Below are 18771 nucleotides of genomic sequence, written 5' to 3'. Positions count from 1 at the left end.
TTTTTTTTTTTTTTTTTTTTGCTGCACCTGCAGCAGCATGTGGAAGTTCCTGGGCCAGGGATCAAATCTGAGCCATAGTTGCAGCAATGGGTCACAAGGGCACTTTATGCTTTGATATATATATATATATATATATATTTTTTTTTTTTTTAGGGCCGCACTTGCAGTATTCAGAAATCCTGGGCTAGGGGTCGAATTGGAGCTGCAGCTGACAGCCTACACCACAGCCACAGAAACATGGGATTTGAACCTCATCTACATCTAAGACCTACAGCTCATGGCAATGCCAGATCCTTAACCCACTGATCGGGGCCAAGGATCAAACCCTCCTCCTCATGGATCCTGGTCAGATTTGTTGCCACTGAGCCACAACAGAATACCCTCTGCTTTGATATTTTAAAATTTACACTGTAGAAATATTTTTAGGAAAATTATTTAATCTGGGCAGTCAGAGCTCTGGGCAATAGGGTGAAATTGGTCAACTTGTACCTTGATTCCTGATCCCTTTCTTTTGAGTGTATATTTAACTAAAATTGTAAAGTTGATAAGTGAAATGTTCTTTTCTGAGTCTGAGGAAGTGGAAGGGGCACTCCTGGTTCTAAGGTCCCAAGCTAGAAGGCATTAAGGGCTGCTGACAGGAGACAATGGTATCACAGAGACAAAGACAGTCACCGAGCTTTTGTTGTCAGAACCAGACCATCTTCGTGGCATTAGTTTTTGTTTTTTTTTGTTTTGTTTTTTTTTTTGTCTTTTTGCCATTTCTTGGGCCGCTCCTGCGGCATATGGAGGTTCCCGGGCTAGAGGTCGAATCGGAGCTGTAGCTGCCAGCCTACGCCAGAGCCACAGCAACGCAGGATCCGAGCCGCGTCTGTGACCTACACCACAACTCACGGCAAACGCCGGAACCTTGACCCACTGAGCAAGGGCAGGGATCGAACCCGCAACCTCATGGTTCCTAGTCGGATTCGTTAACCACTGCGCCACGACGGGAACTCCAGTTTTTGTTTTAAGCATTGAGTTCTTGGCTGCAGGCAAATCTGAGTCTTCAGTTGCTGTCACCTTCATCCCCTGCATCTCCTGATTTGTCCCATGTCCCAGAATGGCGCAGGAGGGGATCACACATCCATTAGACAACACTCAGCATTGTCTGAACACTGTCCTTTTCTTCCAGACTAAGTGGCCTTTTGAGAAGAATGTAATATGTGATGTAGGAAAGGTTTGAGGGCTAAAGATGCTTTAAGCTTACTTACATCTAACAGTTTAGATTTTAATGAATTTAATTTATGGGCATATTCGTGGCATATGGAAGTTCCTGGGCCAGCAATTGAATCAGAGCCACAGCTGCTGTAATGCTGGATCCTTTAACCCACTGCGCCAGGCCAGGCATCAAACCTGAACCTCTGCAGTGATGCAAGTAAGCCACTGCAGTCAAGATTCCCAACCCAATGTGCCACAGCAGGAACTCCCAGGTTTTAATTCATTTTAAAATACAAGATTTTAAAATAACTACTTGGAGTTCTCTGGTAGCCTAGTGGTTAAGGATCTGGCATTGTCACTGCTGTAGATTGGGTTCAATCCCTGGCTCTGGAGCTTCTGCATGCCAAGGGAATGGCCAAACACACACACACACGTGCAAAACCACTTGGAGTTCCTGCTGTGGTGCTGTGGGTTAAGAAATCCACCTACAGCAGCTTGGCTTGCTGTAGAGGCACAGGTTCAATCCTCAGCCTTGGGCAGTGGGTTTAAGGTAGTAGGTCACAGCTGCAGCTCAGATTCAATCCCTGGCCTGGGAACTTGCATATGCTGCAGATGTGGCCATAAAACAAAAAAAACACACTCTTTTAATCAATTTTAGAGAAAACCTATAATTTATATCTATGTGAAATTTAATCTGTTTCACTAATCCCAGAATATTAGAGATGTAAGAGACTTTAGGAATGGGCAAGTGTCTGTGTTTTCTCTGTGAAACATCAGATGAAAACTATAGACAACGCCCTAGAAAAATGCCTATATACACATGTGTATAGCTTGGGTTCATTTTCAGGGGATTCAAAGAGCTGAAATTAGGATTTAATGGCTTCCAAATTAAGAATTCCCCAGTTCCTACAGCCGCACGCTCCACACGAAGATAATGGGCCCAGAAAGAATGAATGCTGGGATTTCTTTTTTTCTTTTTCTCTTTTTGCTTTTTAGGGTCACACCTGCAGCATGTGGAAGTTCCAGGCTAGGGGTCCATTCGGAGCTGCAGCTGCCAGCCTATGCCATAGCCACAGCAACTCGGGGATCTGAGCCGTGTCTGTGACCTACACCACAACTCACGGCAATGCTGGATCCTTAACCCCCGAGTGAGGCCAGGGGTCAAATCAGTGTCCTCATGGATATTAGTTGGATTCTTAACCACAGAGCCACAATGGGAACTCTGAATATCACTTTTCCACTAAGCAAATCAATTTACAGACCATACAGTGAAAATTTAGCTTGGGGAGTTGTTTTTACAAAGAAAAATGTAACATTCATTTCAATTCAGTGATATGTATTTCTTAATTACATGCAATTCGCTTTACTAGTAAATTTACCATTTTGAAGGAAACATTAGGATAACAGTCAACAAATAATAGAAATTTTTATTTCATTTCCAAGTTATAGATAGCCAGAAGAAGAAAGGGGAGGAGGAGCAGAACTTGGCAGAGGCAAATCCAAGCAAACTGAAATAAACCACAAACTTCAAAAGGGCTCCTGACTCCCCCCCCCCCAACTACTGATACTTTCTTTCATGTAGATATTCCTCAGTCCTAGGATCCCACAGCTGATGACCCAGCTTCCAAAATTACCCACCCCTCCAAGGCCACTAGTCTGTCAGGGGACATAGCTCTTTTTTTTTTTTTTTTTAAGGCCATCAGCATCTCGGTAAAGATGCTCGGTAAACCATCCATCCATCTAAATGCTCAAGCCAGTGGGAAGTTCTCTGGTGGGTTACTGGTTGGGATTTGGCGCTTTCACCCATATGGCCCCAGTTCTGTTCTGGGAACTGAGATCCCACATTAAGCCGCTGAACGTTGTAAAACAATTTTTTAAAAAATGCTCACACCCAAAACTCAAGCTTAAATTACCCCTGATATCTTTATCTTAATTTTTTTTTTTCTCCTTTTAGGGCCTCACCCGCAGCATATGTAGGTTCCCAGGCTAGGGAACTAATCGGAGCTGTAGCTGCTAGCCACGGCCACAGCAATGTGGGATCCGAGAAACACGTGAGGTAGACCACAGCAACCGGGTCTCAACCCATTGAAACCCGAGTCCTCACGGATACTAGTTGGGTTTGTTAACCACTGAGCCAGGAGGGAGGGGGAACTCCTTCCTCATTCCTTTTTTTTTCGTCTTTTTAGGGCCACTAATGGCCACACTCGAGGCATGCGGAGGTTCCCGGGCTAGGGGGTCTAATCGGGGCTAGAGCTTGCCCGCCCTGCACCACAGGTACAGCACCGCCATTTCCGAGCCGCGTATGCGAACTACACCACAGGTCACCGCAACTCCGGATCCTTAACCCGCTGAGCGAGGACAGGGATCCAACCTGCAACCTCATGGTTCCTAGTCGGATTCGTTTCCACTTGCGCCACAGTGGGAACTCTGTGTCTTCCTCATTCTTGTTTCCATCTACCAGCAAGCCCTGGTGTTTCTACCTGTTAACATAGGCATCTACTCCTTGGTCCAAAGTTGCCAATCTCCTGTCTGCTTGCAACAGCCTCTTAATTGGTCTGCTCACTCACTGTTGCCCCTCCCTGATAAATTCTTGGCATAATAGCCAGAATGACCTTTTATTTTTTTTATTTTTTATTTTTTTGTCTTTTGTTGTTGTTGTTGCTATTTCTTGGGCCGCTCCCGCGGCATATGGAGGTTCCCAGGCTAGGGGTCGAATCGGAGCTGTAGCCACCGGCCTACGCCAGAGCCACTGCAACTCGGGATCCGAGCCGCGTCTGCAACCTACACCACAGCTCACGGCAACGCCGGATCGTTAACCCACTGAGTGGGGGCAGGGATCGAACCCGCAACCTCATGGTTCCTAGTCGGATTCGTTAACCACTGCGCCACGACGGGAACTCCCCAGAATGGCCTTTTAAAAACGTTTATTAGATCATGTCTCTCCCCGCCTAAAATGGCTCAGCGGCTTCACGCTACAGTATGCCCCCACCCACTCACTGGGCTCTGCCATTGCAGGCCCCATTCAGTTCCTAGAAGACAGACCTTTTTACTGCCTCCAGGCCTTAGCACGCACTTCTTGTGGCAGAAACCCTCTCCCCCCGACCCGTTGTTTGGTTCTCAGATTTAACATTCCCTTCTCAGAGAGTAGGCAGTGACCCTCTCCTTACTACCCTCATCTCGGCATTCTAATGTATTCAGGCACCTGAGCACACTGTGATTTTATTTACATTTTTATTGTCTGTTTCCCCTTACTAGGACTTAAGCTACGAAGACTGGGCCTATGCTAGTCTTGCTCACCAATTAAAAAAAAAAGAAATTATGAGCCATGAGATTACTCAACAGCCCGTTATCGACACAGACGAAAGGAGCCGGCCAAAAGGGCTGCAGCTGTTGGCGAGTCCCAACATGGCACCTGGAGATCATTAAGATAACTGCAGCATTAGTGAGAGAAGCCCCTAGAGACTGGGCTCGCGGTGTGTGCAGGTGCGGGCTTTCCTGGCTAAACTCTTCACCTGGGCTCCGCAAAGCCTCAGAATACCTGAAGCAAGTAAGAGAGGTTAGCGGGCCGGGAAGGGAGTCCACCAAGTTTTACACATCACGCCATCTGGGACCGCCCTTTTAGAGAAACAAGGCAATTATGCAACGACCTCAGCTTTACACCTGTCCTGCTTCAGGCCAGCAGACCCAATAGACGGTAGAGTGCCGCGAATCTGAACCGCCCAGCATAAGTAACCCCAAGCAGCACCGCCGGGGCGGAATCGGTCCTGCGCTCCCACCCCCCTTCTCCCAGGTAATTACTCCTTCCTTCCGGAAGCTCGGAGGCCCCGCCCACTTCCGCAACGCTCAGTCCGCCGCGCGGCGGGACTCAGCCAATGGCCTGCTTCCCAAGAAACGTTACCTCTGACCTCAGGGCTAATCAAGAGACAGTAGGACTAACGCCTCGCGAGAGGTGAGGTTGAAGCTGTCTCCGCCATCTTGGAGACGGGAGACGGGCGATGGCTGTGGTCCTTCTGCTAATGCAAACAACAAAACGGACACATTAGTCGCTCCCGAGTGAGCCTCTCGTCATTGTAACTGTTGACCAAAGCTACGGAAGAAGAGAGGGTGTCAAAGTCGAGCGCGACGACATTGATAGCAGCCTCAACTGCCTGCTGGGGCGGCAGAAGTGAAGTAACCGAGGACCGGAAGGATGGTGCAGTCCTGTTCCGCCTACGGCTGCAAGAACCGATATGACAAGGACAAGCCCGTTTCTTTCCACAAGTAAGTATCCTGAGCGCCTCCTGGGCCTCGCAGGGGCTGGGGGCGCGCGGCCCTGCTCGGGGGCGGGGCCAGGCGCGTGTCCGCGCGAGACCTAGTGGGAGGGGCGGGGCGCCGTCTGGCGCTGGGACGGGGAGCGGTGGGCGTGCCCCTGGCGTCACCCGCGGCGCTCCGCCCCGGGGTGCGCGTTCTCGGTGTGCGTCGCCGCGGCGGCTGTTCCTCGCGCTCCAGTTTCTAGCGGAGCTCAGGGTAGCTAGTTCGCGGCCCACCCACGAAGCCTAGAATTCCCGTGAGTCGTGGGGTGTCCAGACCGAGAGGCAGCTGGGTCTCACCACCAGGGTCGTAGAGAAGCCAGGTAGTAATGCCACTTTAGCCGTAAAGTTGAAGAGGAAACAGCCGGGAAGTCACGAACTTTGATCCCCTGCGGTGGGGGGAGTCCAGCATCACAGCATTTAGGCATTGACGTGGGCGGGATTTCAGGGAGGATGTTTTGGACTCTGCTCCTGAGGACTGCTGAGTTTTAGAGAGAGCTCCAGGCTGAGCACACTATGTTAACGGGCAGTAGTGGTACACTGTGCATGATAAAATCAGCCGGGCTGTCACGGACCTGGAAGAAGCCCTCGGAGGGGGACACGTTCCCAGTTCTAGGGCCGGTTTCACCTTAGAGGTCCTAGGAGGAAACAGGTTCTCTCCAAAGAAAGCCGAAAAGTAGAGTGACAATGACAATCCGATGTCTGCACGATGGCATTTTCATTCAGCCAAATTCTATATTTACAGATGTTATCACATAAAAAGTGTTTTGCAGTAATTCTCAACCGTAAATGGATGATAGCTAAAGAAATAAAAGCCAGTGATAAATTATACGATTTATAGCGAAATAATTTCAAGAGCAAAATCTTAAGTATTCATTCAGTTTGGAGGGTGGGGCCTTTTATGTTTAACAGGGAATGTGGATACATTTTTGTACATTTGGTGTAACACTAGAGAGCTGAGGGAGCATAGAGAAATCTTGAGAGTGTTGCTGTTTTCCCTTCTAAGGGGAGAAACACAACACTTCCAGATTCATTTGAGGGGGTGATATCTTAATATTACCTCTTGATTTATTAGAATTTCTGAAAGCTGATGGATTGGCCTCCAGTACTTTCAAAGTCAAGGGAGTAGGTCTGGAGGTGGTGACACCATCGCAGGCTGTTCAGCTACCCACCTTCCAATTTTTTTTTTTTTCTCCTTCGTCTTTTTAAGGACTGTTCCAGCTGCACATGGAAGCCCAGGCTAGGGGTGGAATTGGAGCTGCAGCTGCTGGCCTATGCCATAGCCACAGCAATGCCAGATTCAAGCCACATCTGTGACCTACACCACAGCTCATGGCAACGCCAGATCCTTAACCCACTGAGCGAGGCCAGGGATCGAACCCGCCACTTCATGGTTCCTGGTCAGATTTGTTTCGGCTGCACCACGACGGGAACTTCTAGTTATAGGATTTTAAAGCAAGTACATTTTTTAATTTAATCACTGCACTGGTACTGGGAGAATATGGAAGTTTCTGGGCCAGGGATTGAATCCGAGCTGTGGCTGTGATCTACACCGCAGCTGTGGCAATGCTGGATCGATAACCCACTGTACCACAGCAGGAACTCCAAAACAAGTCCATTTTTAACAAACTAAGGTAATAAAGGCACAACTAAAAACTGTCCCCCAAAAATGAGCAAAGTTAGCATTTTCATCAAATACTCATTGGTGTGTTAACACCAGTGTAAGCTAGTTCCTTCCAAAGCAGGAAAGTCTGGATGTGCCCTTTTTTGGAATAAGGTTAGAAAACTGAACTATGTTGTCTTCTTAGGTTTCCTCTTACTCGACCTAGTCTTTGCAAAAAATGGGAGGCAGCTGTCAGAAGAAAAAACTTTAAGCCCACCAAGTATAGCAGCATTTGTTCAGAACATTTTACTCCAGACTGCTTCAAGAGGGAGTGCAACAACAAGTTACTCAAAGAGGATGCTGTTCCCACGATATTTCTTTGTACTGAACCACATGACAAGGTAAGATGTGTTTTAAAATATTGGGGGAGTTCCCATTGTAGTTCAGTGGTTTAAGAACCCGACTAGTATCCTCGAGGATGTGGGTTCGATTCCTGGCCTCACTCAGTGGGTTAACGATCCAGGATTGCCACCAGCTGCAGTGTAGGTGGCAGATGCGGCTCAGATCTGGTGTTGCTGTGGCTGCGGCGTAGGTCTCAGTTGCAGCTCCAATTTCGACCTCTAGCCTGGAAACTTCCATATGCCTCGGGTATAGCCCTAAAAAAAAAAAAAAGTAATAAAAATAAAATATCAGGTTGTTTTCTGTTTATAAAAGTAATGTTTATTGTGGAAAATTTTGAAAATCCAGAGCAGTGTTAAGAAAATAAATGTGGAGTTCCCTGGTGGTGCAGCAGGTTAAAGATCCTGTGTTGTCACTACTGTGGCTCGGGTTCAATCCCTGGTGCAGCCTAAAAAAAAAGAAAGAAAGAAAATAAATGTTAGCTGGGACCTATCCCTTGTAAATAACCACTGTTCACTTTAAAAAGTGAAATACTTTTTAAAAATACACAGTACAGTTTATTCGAGTTAAATATCCTCACACAAAGAAGCTCGGTGTAGCTTCATTAACATAAGCTCATTCTGTATTCCTACTTAAATGCCGATAAATTTTGTTTTTCTTTATCAGTGATAGTTCAGTTTCAAAGTATTTTCCCCCTAAGTTTTTTTGTCTTGTTTTTTTCTTTTCTGGATTTGGCTATGGAGTACAGTGGATTGATGTGGGATCTCAGTTCCCAGACCAGGGATTGAACCCAGGCCTCAGCAGTGAAAATGCTGAGTCCTAACTACTAGAACACCAAGGAACTCCCTCCTACCTCACTTTTAAGTGCTTAGTATTTAATTAAATGTTATTAATAGTGCTGTCATTCTTGCATCCCATTTCTACTTCAGATAGAAAAGTATAATTAGGACTTAAACTATTTTCTTATTTTAGGATGTTTCTCTACCAAGGAAACAAAAAAGTGTATTTTTAAATTCCACAGGTGAATTGTTTTAAACTGTTTTTTTGTGAGTTTTTTTGTTTTGTTTTGTTTTTTGCTTATTAGGGCTTTCAAGCTCATTTAGGAAAGCATATGATCTATCCTGGAAATGTTCTATGTGATTTTAATTGATTTTTTAGGGCCACACCTGTGGCATATGGAGGGTCCCAGGCATGGGTCAAATCGGAGCTACAGCTGCTGACATATGCCACAGCCACAGCAACTCAGGATCTGAGCCACATCTGCGACCTACACCACAGCTCACAGCAATGCCAGATACCCGACCCACTGAGTGAGGGCAGGAATCGAACCCACACCCTAATGGATACTAGAAGGATGCTTTTCCGCTGAGCCACAACAGGAACTCCTAAACTGTTATTTTAGTTATGGAATTCTGACAAGCTCTGCATCTTTGTTTTAGAAGGAAGATCTTCTGGAGCCACAGGAACAGCTCCCCCCACCTCCTCTAACACCCCCCATTTCCCAGGTTGACGCTGCTATCGGATTACTCATGCCTCCTCTGCAGACCCCGGATAATCTCTCTGTGTTCTGTGACCACAACTATACTGTGGAGGACACCATGCACCAGAGGAAAAGGATTCACCAGCTAGAGCAACAAGTTGAAAAACTCCGAAAGAAACTCAAGACTGCGCAGCAGCGATGCAGGAGGCAGGAACGACAGCTGGAAAAGTTAAAGGAGGTTGTACACTTTCAGAAGGAGAAAGACGACGTCTCAGAGAGGGGTTATGTGATTCTACCAAATGACTATTTCGAAATAGTTGAAGTACCAGCGTGAAAAGTGAAATTTGTTATTGGGTTTTAATGGGGCAATACCACATACCCTCTTCTAGCCTGTAGAGGAGTTTCATTTGAAAGAAATTACACTTGATTACTTGTATAAAAACAATTCAGAATATTTTTTTAAAAGAATAAATTAGATATATACTGTAAAATTGTAAAAATTTTGGTTTGTAATTTCAGGGTTTTTACATTTTAACAAACTATTTTCAGAGTTCTAAACTAACCTCAAAGCTTCAATGTAAGTTAGTTTCAAGATTGAGGATTTTTGTTTTTTAATTTGAGTATTTATAGAAATGATATAACAATAAAAAGTTAAGAAAATGAAAACAACACAGTAAAGATGATTTAAGTTTTAAGTTTAAAATTGTAAATTAATGCATTTTATTGAGAAAACATAGTTATGTTCTAAATCAGAAGCATGTGACATAATTTCTCAGAATACATATGTATATTCTTATTCACAGATTCTTATTTGTAAAGACAGATGATTCATTTATCTTTCTTAATCACTTATCAAAGATAAATTGGAAAGTCAATACTTAAAAAAAAAGTTGGTTGTCTTCAGAGCAGAAAAGGAGAAATCAAAATGGTTAAATGACTTTAAAGAATGGATTCTTTAATCTCTTTCTCCCTGCTGTCCAGCGTTACAGAATTAGAAGTGTATCTCCAGTGAGAGAGAGATTCTTCTGTAAACGAAGGAGGCATTATTATCAATGAAGTCATGAAAGTGGGGGCCCGGTACATGGTCTGCCTTTTTCTGTCATTGCTCCAAGCTGAGGGGCATGCAGGCCCCCAGCTGTAGGCTCATCTGCATCCACATCTGTAACAGATGAGTTGTGTTCGTCAAGTTTGACTTGTACCCTAAGTTGGAAATCTTACACTGGACTGATTTTGGTCAAGGCTTCCCATTAAAAAAAAGATTCCTTTTACCACGTTAGAAACTACATCCCACTTACGTAAATGAGTGATTTCTATTCAAAAGCATCCTAATAGGTAATAAGGCTGATTTTACAAACATTGAGACCCAAACACTGAGGTTTCTGCTCAAACTGTGAGTTGTGTTCTGACTTCGAAATCTTACATGTATTTGAAATGAAAACAGTTAAACAAATACTGCCATCAGAATGACCTACTTAGATTTAGAATAACTGCTCCAACTAGAACTTTTATATTTGAAAGTGCTGCACTGGCCTTTGAAGGCAGTATTAGAGACACACAGCAGTGAAGTCCCACTTCTGTAGACTGGTTTTCAGTGTAATTCACTGCCGTGCTACCAATAGATAGTACTTTGATTTATGGAGATTTGATGTTTTATGAACCAGTGTTTTATAAAAAAATTATCATTACTTGAAATTATATTATCTGGTAACACTTAGAATATTGTAACTCTAACAAATCAGAGGACTTTTTCTAGTTATTCATGGGTCTCATCACTGTTTTTTGAAAGCCACAGAATCTCCAAGTAGTTTGTTTTTACATTTCATCTCTAACAATTCCTGGATGATATATGGGTAAATATCTTACAAAGTATATATCTTAAATCTGAATTGTTGTGTACGTGAAAGAAAATCTGTGCGTGTGTGTGTGTGTGTCCTCAGAACCAAGAATCCAATGTTGAATTGTAAAAAGTGATCATTGTAATTGCTTAGTATCTTAGCATTATGATTTAACCTAAAGCTACTTTTTTTTTTTTTTTTTTTCATGAGACATAAATCCCTATTTGGAGAGAGTGGAGCAAGCAGCATGTATCCTAACTGTTTGCATTTAAATCATTTATTATGTGTAACATAGGGAGTTTGAGGTACAGGTGCTTATTTCTGAATTTGAAGTGTAACATTTGTTAATGTTTTTAGCATTTATTTTCTGTGTTGTATTGTTTATGACATTGCCAAGAAAAGGAAAACCGGCTAAAGATAGGCTAAAACAGGTCCTGTTCAAGTATAGTGAAACTCAGTCTGAAACAGCAGGGACAAAGTCTCGGCTGGGAATAGGTGTGGAGAGACTCCTGTGAATTTCAAAATGTTAGATGACACTTTAAGCACAGATAGTAACATCTATGGAAATTATTATTACTCTTGTTCCAACCTGACAATAATAGTGAGAGGAAGTAATTGTTTCTAAATAGAACTACTAGGAAAATTGTAGAATTTTCTAATTAGAAGGGCCCTAGAAATCACTGAACATTTGCCTATCCTCCAAACCCTGCAGAATCGCCTTGTAAAATATCCCTGACAGCTGGACGTCTGTTCACAGTCCACCATTTACATTTAAGCCATTCTGTTTAGATTCTTTAAAATGGGTTCCTGGCATAGAGTAGAATCTGTCGACGCTTTTTAAAACACTTGTTTATAGTGCAACTATAAACTTCACTTTGAACTGCTGCATAGTTTGAACTTTCAAATTCCAAATTAAAGAAGTTTTAAAATTTTGTAAAACAGTTTAAATGTTTATTAATTGTGTACCTGTTATGTGTACTACAAATAATTCTGTCATTGCAGTAAAGAAACAGTCATGTCTAAAATTATTGGGCAGAACTTTTTACTTGGAAATCCAAATACACGAGATTTTTTCTTTTAGTGATAATTTGTGTCGCCCCTTTCTTAGAAAGATAGCCATAATGGTGAGGACAGATGAAAATTTCACTTGATAGGGGGTTGTTATTAGATTAAAGTAGTAGTCTCTGATCATCTTTAGTTATTTAAAAATTATGCAGACACACACATACTCAGAACCTATGACTTTTATAAAGTCCGTTGTAAGTGATGCAGTATATTTAAAAGTCTATATGATCTATAAAAGGAAAACTCCAGTTGTGTTCCAGAATTTTAAAAAAGCTAGGCTGCCATGAACAGTGCTTAAAGAAAAAACAGATTTGCCTGTTTGGGTGTTACTCCTCCTGATATGGGGGACCATGTGACTTGGATGAGCAATGAGTGAAGAGCATTGCTTTTGGCTGATGGTAACCAGTGTTTCTGGACATTATGTTTTTCTATAGTCGTGTATTAAAATACAATCCTTGATGTAAAGGAAAAACGTCAAAGCAAATGCAATGATTTACAATTAAGCGGTAAAAGCAATTATAATTTTGTCGTTAGCAAAAGTTTTGCTTGAAGTAATATTTTCTTACAATTCCATGTCTTAATATCTTTTTTTTTTTTTTTAACCTGGGATGTGGTTTTCCTGAGATTTTTTTCCTGAATGGTGAATATTTTTAAACTCTCAAAAATCTTGAGAATTTTTATTCATTTCTAAATTCATAGTAGATTGAGATTGTTAAAAATTTCATTTTTTAAATGTCCTAAGGGATATGAATAAACTTTCATTGTTTTAAACTTTTTCAGTGAGACAAATTGTACAGTATTAACAATAAGTAGACAAATGACTTCTGGAATGGCTGCATGAGGAGCTCTGACCTCCTCCACACCATAACTACCATAGGGGTGAAAAAATTTTAAAGGTAAAGAAAGGGGTTTTTGGGAAGATGGTGAGTAGGAAGCACCAAGAATCTGTCTCCCAACCAAAGCAACCACAGTAATGGCAGAATCTATCTGATATAATTGGAACTCTGGAATCCATCATTAAAGGCTTGCAACTTCCGGGAGAAGACTTGGATGGTAAGTAGTGGTTAATTTTGGTCAGTTTCAGCTCTTAGCTCGGTGACAATTACCCATCTCACACCCCTATCCCAGTGGCAGGCAGTGGAGGAGCTGCAGGAGACCTCACTCAAAGTGTGTGAGAGCCAAGGTGGGCAGTAAAGATCCTTTCCTCTGAATATCAGAAGTGTGTGTGCTGATTGCTGCTTCTGGTCACAAAGGTGCAGATATGGGGTGGGGGTGGGGTGGGGTGGCCATTGTTCCCTCTCCCTCAGTGCTGCAACCCCCTCCTCCTCTAGCTAAAGTGACTTCTCCTCCCATTTCATTTTTTCTCTGATTTTCAGAGCCAGGCATTAAAGACTAGGGCATTCAAGAGCAACCTCACATACAAGGAGATTAGAAAGTCACCAGGGAAAGGTTCAGGCTCAGAAAAGACTTGAGAAGATCTTAAGTTGACACTTCATGCTGATCCTGCCAAGTCCTTAGGAGAGTACCTAAAACAATAAAGTAAACCATGAGGAGGGAATAGAATTGGATTTTCATAGTTACATATCATTAAATTCAAATGTCCAGTTTTCAACAACAACAAAAATCATAAAGCATTTAAGGAGCTCCCATTGTGGCCGAGAGGGTTACAAACCCAGCTAGTATCCGTGAGGATGTGGGTTCAATCCCTGGCCTTGCTCAGTGGGTTAAGGATTAGGCATTGCAGCAAGCTGGGGTATAGGCCAGCAGCTGCAGCTCTGATTGGACTCCTAGCCCAGGAACATCATATACCACAGGTGTAGCCCTAAAAAGAAAAAAAAAAAAAAACCATAAAGCATTCAAAAAAATAGGAAAGTGTAGCCCATTCAAAAGAAAAAGTAAACCTATAGAACTGTCCCTGAGAAGGACCAGAAGGCAAACCTACTAGACAAAGATTTTACAGCTGTCTTGAAAATGTTCAAGAAAAAGGAAGATATGGAGAAAGTAAAACAACAACAACAAACACAGAAACTACGTTTGAATAAAATGGAAATAAAGGAGTTCCTGTCGTGGCGCAGTGGTTAACGAATCCGACTAGGAACCATGAGGTTGTGGGTTCGATCCCTGCCCTTGCTCAGTGGGTTAATGATCCGGCGTTGCCGTGAGCTGTAGTGTAGGTCACAGACACAGCTCGGATCCTGTGTTGCTGTGGCTCTGGCATAGGCTGGTGGCTACAGCTCCGATTTGACCCCTAGCCTGGGAACCTCCATATGCTGTGGGAGCAGGCCAAGAAATGCCAAAAAGACAAAAAAAAAATGGAAATAAAAATAGCAACCATTTAAAGACACCAAAATAAACTCTGGCTGAAAAATACAATAAGAGAAAAGAAAGATTAGAGGGGTTCAAAGGCAGGTTTAAAAGACAAAAAGAAGATTCAGCAAACATGATGCTAGAACATTTGAAATGATCAAGTCTGAAGAAGAGAAAGAAAAAAAGATTTTAAAAAAAGTGAACAGAGCCTAAAAGGGCCTGTGAGACAACAGTTAGTAGACCAATGTATGCACACTGGGAAACCCAGAAAGAGACAAGAGAAGGAGCAGAAAGATTATTTAAGGAAGTAATGGCTGAAAATTTCTCCAATTTGATGAAAGACATCAATATAAACATCCAAGGTCAATGAACTCCAGTTAGGATGAACTCAAAGCAGTCCACACTAAGACATATAATTAAACTGTCAAAAGACAGGGGAGAATATTGAAAGCTTCAAGGAACAAGTGACTTATCACACATAGGGGATCCTCAGTAAGATTATGAGAAAATTTCTCATGTTAAATTTTGGAGGCCAGAAGGCAGTGGGCCAATATACTCAATGTGCCAAAAGGAAAAACAAAAAACAAAAAAACTGTCAACCAAGAATCCTATGTCCTATAACTAAAACTGTCTTCAAAATTAAGAGAAAGATTTTGACTATCAGATAAACAAAAGCTGAGGAAATTCCATGCCTCTAAGCCTGCCCTGTAAGAAATTCGAGTCCTATGGGGTGAAATAAAGGAAAATACTACCTTGAAGTAGTATAAATATCTTAAAAATATAAATATCTTAAAAAGGTAAATTCATGGGAAATTATAAGAACCAGTATTATTGTAACAATGGTTTGTAACTCCATGTTTTGTGTTCTACATGACTGAAGAAACATCTTTTAAAAAAAATATGAGTCTAAAAGTTAATATTATTGTAACTTTAGTCTATAACTCCACTTTTTGCTTTCTACATAATTTGATGTTTTTTTTTTGTTTGTTTGTTTGTTGCAATGCCGGATGGATCGTCAACCCACTGAGCAAGGGCAGGGACTGAACCCGCAACCTCATGGTTCCTAGTCGGATTCGTTAACCACTGCAACACGACGGGAACTCCTCTACATAATTTGAGACATATGCATTAAAAAATCATTAGTTTATGTTTTGGACACACAATGTATAATGTATTTGTGACACCAATAGCTGAAAGGGGTGAGGATGGAGCTGTAAACGAGCAGAATTTTTGTATGTTACTGAAGTTAAACTGGTATAAATTCAAATTAGAGTGTTATAAATTTAGGATGTAAAAAATAATCCCTGGTAACCACAAAGAAAATAGTTCTAGAATGTACACAAAAGGAAATGAGAAATATTTCACTATATTAAAAAAAATCAATGAAATACGAAAGAAAACTATAATGCAGGAAATGGACAAAAAGTCATAAAACATATTGAAATTAAATAGCTAAATGACGGAAATAAGTCCCTCCTTATCACTAATTAATTTAAATGTAAATGGATTAACTCTCCAAGCAAAAGACAGATTGGCCGAATGGATAAAGAAAAATGATTACGCTATATGCTGTCTCTAAGAGACTCACTTTAGATCCAAAGATTAAAATAAATTAAAAGTGAAAGGATGGATAAAGATACTCCATGTAGGAGTTCCCACTGGGGCTCAGTGGTAATGAACCTGACTAATGTCCATGAGCACCCAGGTTCGCTCCCTGACCCCACTCCATGGGTTAAGGATCTGGCATTGCCATGAGCTGTGGTCTAGGTCACTGATGAGGCTTGGACCCCACGTTGCTATGGCTGTGGCTTCGGCTGGCAGCTGCAGCTCCGATTAGACCCCTAGCCTGGAAACTTTTGCTATGGTGCAGCCCTAAACAAAAAATAATAGTAATAATAACAATAAAATAAAAAGTAAACTACCGAATAACCCAACAACTCCATTTCTGGGTACATGACCAAAAGGATTCACAACAGAGAGTTGAAGAGATATTTGTACACCCATGTTAATAGCAGCAATAGCCAAAAGGGGGAATCAACCCGGTGTCCATTGATGGATGTGGTTTAAACATACAATCAAGTATTACTCAACTTTAAAAAGGTCGGAGATTCTGACAGATCCTACAACATGGCTGAATCTTGAGAGCATTATTCTAAGGGAAATACGCCAGTCACCAAAAGACAGATACAGTATAATTTCACTAGAGTAGTCAAATTCATAGAGATGGAAAGTAGAATTGCCAGGGGCTGGGGGGAGGGAACCATGGGGAGTTGTTTAGAAGGTACAAGATAAAGAGAGTTAGGGTGGTGGATGGTAATGGGAATATGCTTAATACCATGGACCTGCCCATTTAAAAATGGTTGTGGTGGTAGTTTTTTGTTTTTGTTTTTGTTTTTTTGTCTTTTTAGGGCCGCACCTGCAGCATATGGAGCTTCCCAGGCTAGGGGTCGAATCAGAGCTGTGGCCTCCAGCCTACACCAGAGCCACAGCAACTTCAGATCCAAGCTGCATCTGTGACCTACACCACAGCTCACGGCAACACCAGATCCTTAATCTACTGAGCAAGGCCAGGGATCGAACCCACAACCTCATGGTTCCTAATCGGATTTGTTTCCACTGTGCCATAATGGGAACTCCTGTGGTGGTAATTTTTATGTTGTGTATTTTACTCCAGTATTATAAACGTGATGTGGATGATTGAAGTTCAGGCTGGTGAACCAGGACGCACAGCTGTTGTTTACAAAGTGTCTGTCCCTCTCATTTAATTCCTGGGGGTGGGGACAACTGGCCTGGAACACACCTTTTCCTGCACAGATTGGCAGAGGCTAGGTTTACCCTATCCATCCCTTCTTTCAGCTCTCACACCTCATGTTGACATGTTTCCTGCCCTTAAATCAACAAAGAAAATCAAAGAAACCAAAAATTTGTTCTACGAGAAGATCAACGCAGTGGACAAACTTATTCTGACATTTCTCCAAAGAAGATGTCTTTGGAGCCAATATATATACGGAGCCAATGGTCACATGAGAAAGAGCTCGAGGAATGGGATGACTGCACCAGGAATGGGATGACTGGAAACCACCTCTACAGCCTGGGCCACCAGAAATGATTCACATCGGCTGGTCCTAAATGTACGCTCTGCTCTGACTTGCCTTTCCCACCGACACCCCGTAAAAGCCCAGACCTCCACTTTCCCCTCCTGCTGTCTTGTGCCACCTCACCAGACCTAGGTTTCCCCCTGTGGCTCTGAGTGGAATAACTGTTCCCTTCTCTTGGGAAATGTGAGTAATAAATTCTTCTTGCAGTGGCTTTGACCTTCTGCGTTTGCACTGGGTCACCTCTGTAAATTAAAATCCTAAGGGGGTAATTTCAGAGCACACGTCTGACAGGCTTGCCTCTGGAGGTCCCTCATTCTAGAAAGGCCATTTCCTCTAGGAAGTTCCCGCAATTAAGACAGCACCTCAGTATCCCCTCTGGCCCTCCCTTTCTCCCCGCAACACGTAGCTAGAGACTTATTATGGGAGGTCATCTGGCCTTTGGTCCTCTCGGGCCCAACCTGCCACCAACCTACAAGATGGTGAAACCCCAGGAACTTTTGGACTCTGCTGCCTTCCTGCCTGTGAGCTTTCAAAAAAACACTGCAACCTCATGGTGCTAATGATGGGTGGATTCGGGATCCTTTTATATAAAAGAATCACAAAGAGGTTTATTAAGGTTTTGGAGATCTCACAGTCGCAGAAGGTCGCCCTGGGATTGGTTCAAATGGGACCCAGTCTCAAAAGTCAGTTTTCCCAATTTTCATAGATCCCATCAGCTGCCCACTGCCTTTTTTTTTTTTTTTTTTTTTTTTTGCGTTATACTTAAAAAAAAAAAAAGTATGTAAGAGAATTCCCTGGCGGCTCAGCAGGTTAAGGATCCAGCATTGTCACTGCTGTCAGAGGTTCAGTTTCTGGCCTGGGAACTTCTGCATGCTGTGGGCACAGCCAACAGCCCCCAAAGCATAAAACAATCTCTGCCCAGCATTTCCCAACTCCAAGCATATGATGTTGCCAAAATGCTGTTATTGCACAAAGCAGCTGAGTGACAGTTCTGGACAGTATGTAATTAAAGTCCATAACCAGTGGTTGTGACAAGTAAAATGAGTGGCTTTTTACACCTTCTTGCTTTGATGACCCTTCTCCCTGGAATGGCCTCTCCCACGCAGTACCTAGGAAATGCCTCTGGGCTTTTGGTCTCCTGGAGACCTGACTACACCCCTCCTTGGTACTCTGCAGATGTTTCATCATAGTACCTGCTGTACAGTACTGAAATGAGATGCTCCCACTGCTGTTTCTCTCTGCTACTTGCAAGATCCTTCAATCATTCGCCTCAGTCCTCTGATAGGTACTTAGCACATGACAGGCATTCAATTGTGCTCTCATCTCAAGGAAAAACATGTTTTTCTTTTATTTTGTGTCTATATGAGACGATGGAGGTTCACTCAACTTCTGTGGTCATCATTTCATGATGTATGTAAGTCAAATCATTATGCTGCCCTCCTTCCTCCTTAAATTTTTTTTTTTTTTTTTTTTTTTTTTTTTTTTTTTTTTTGGTTTT

The 18771-nt window shown here is 42.6% G+C and overlaps 2 protein-coding genes across 3 annotated transcripts in view; both read left to right on the top strand.

The window, feature by feature from the left end:
- The window catches only part of RNF170 (ring finger protein 170), a 44585-nt gene extending 39574 nt beyond the window's left edge, over positions 1–5011 (top strand). Inside the window, exon 8 of one of the 2 annotated variants that reach the window (XM_085004429.1) lies at positions 4453–5011. In XM_085004429.1, coding sequence (XP_084860555.1) covers positions 4453–4623 — 171 coding nt within the window. In that variant the 3' untranslated portion in view covers positions 4624–5011. The remainder of the gene's footprint in view (positions 1–4452) is intronic. The other variant, XM_085004428.1, reaches the window with a different exon arrangement.
- Positions 5012–5148: 137 nt separating this feature from the next.
- On the top strand, positions 5149–12643 carry THAP1 (THAP domain containing 1). Its single transcript, XM_003359869.5, has 3 exons — positions 5149–5457; positions 7295–7490; positions 8928–12643. The coding sequence occupies exons 1-3, from the start codon at positions 5387–5389 to the stop codon at positions 9300–9302; spliced, it is 642 nt and encodes a 213-aa protein (XP_003359917.1). The 5' UTR covers positions 5149–5386; the 3' UTR covers positions 9303–12643.
- Positions 12644–18771: the final 6128 nt, after the last annotated feature.

This window comes from Sus scrofa, chromosome 17 (assembly GCF_054392235.1).
Source record: "Sus scrofa isolate SSC_HxYL_T2T_F1_AM1 chromosome 17, Sscrofa_HxYL_maternal_Yorkshire_Landrace_v2.0, whole genome shotgun sequence".
Taxonomy (NCBI): Eukaryota; Metazoa; Chordata; class Mammalia; order Artiodactyla; family Suidae; genus Sus; species Sus scrofa.
Note: the sequence above shows the minus strand (reverse complement) of the source record. Positions and strands in the feature narration are given on the sequence as shown.

Coding starts and splice junctions, on each gene's coding strand:
- THAP1 (XM_003359869.5), top strand. CDS start 5,387: ATGGTGCAGTCCTGTTCCGCCTACGGCTGCAAGAACCGATATGACAAG. Junction 5,458..7,294: donor AAGCCCGTTTCTTTCCACAA/GTAAGTATCCTG, acceptor TTGTCTTCTTAG/GTTTCCTCTTACTCGACCTA. Junction 7,491..8,927: donor GTACTGAACCACATGACAAG/GTAAGATGTGTT, acceptor TCTTTGTTTTAG/AAGGAAGATCTTCTGGAGCC.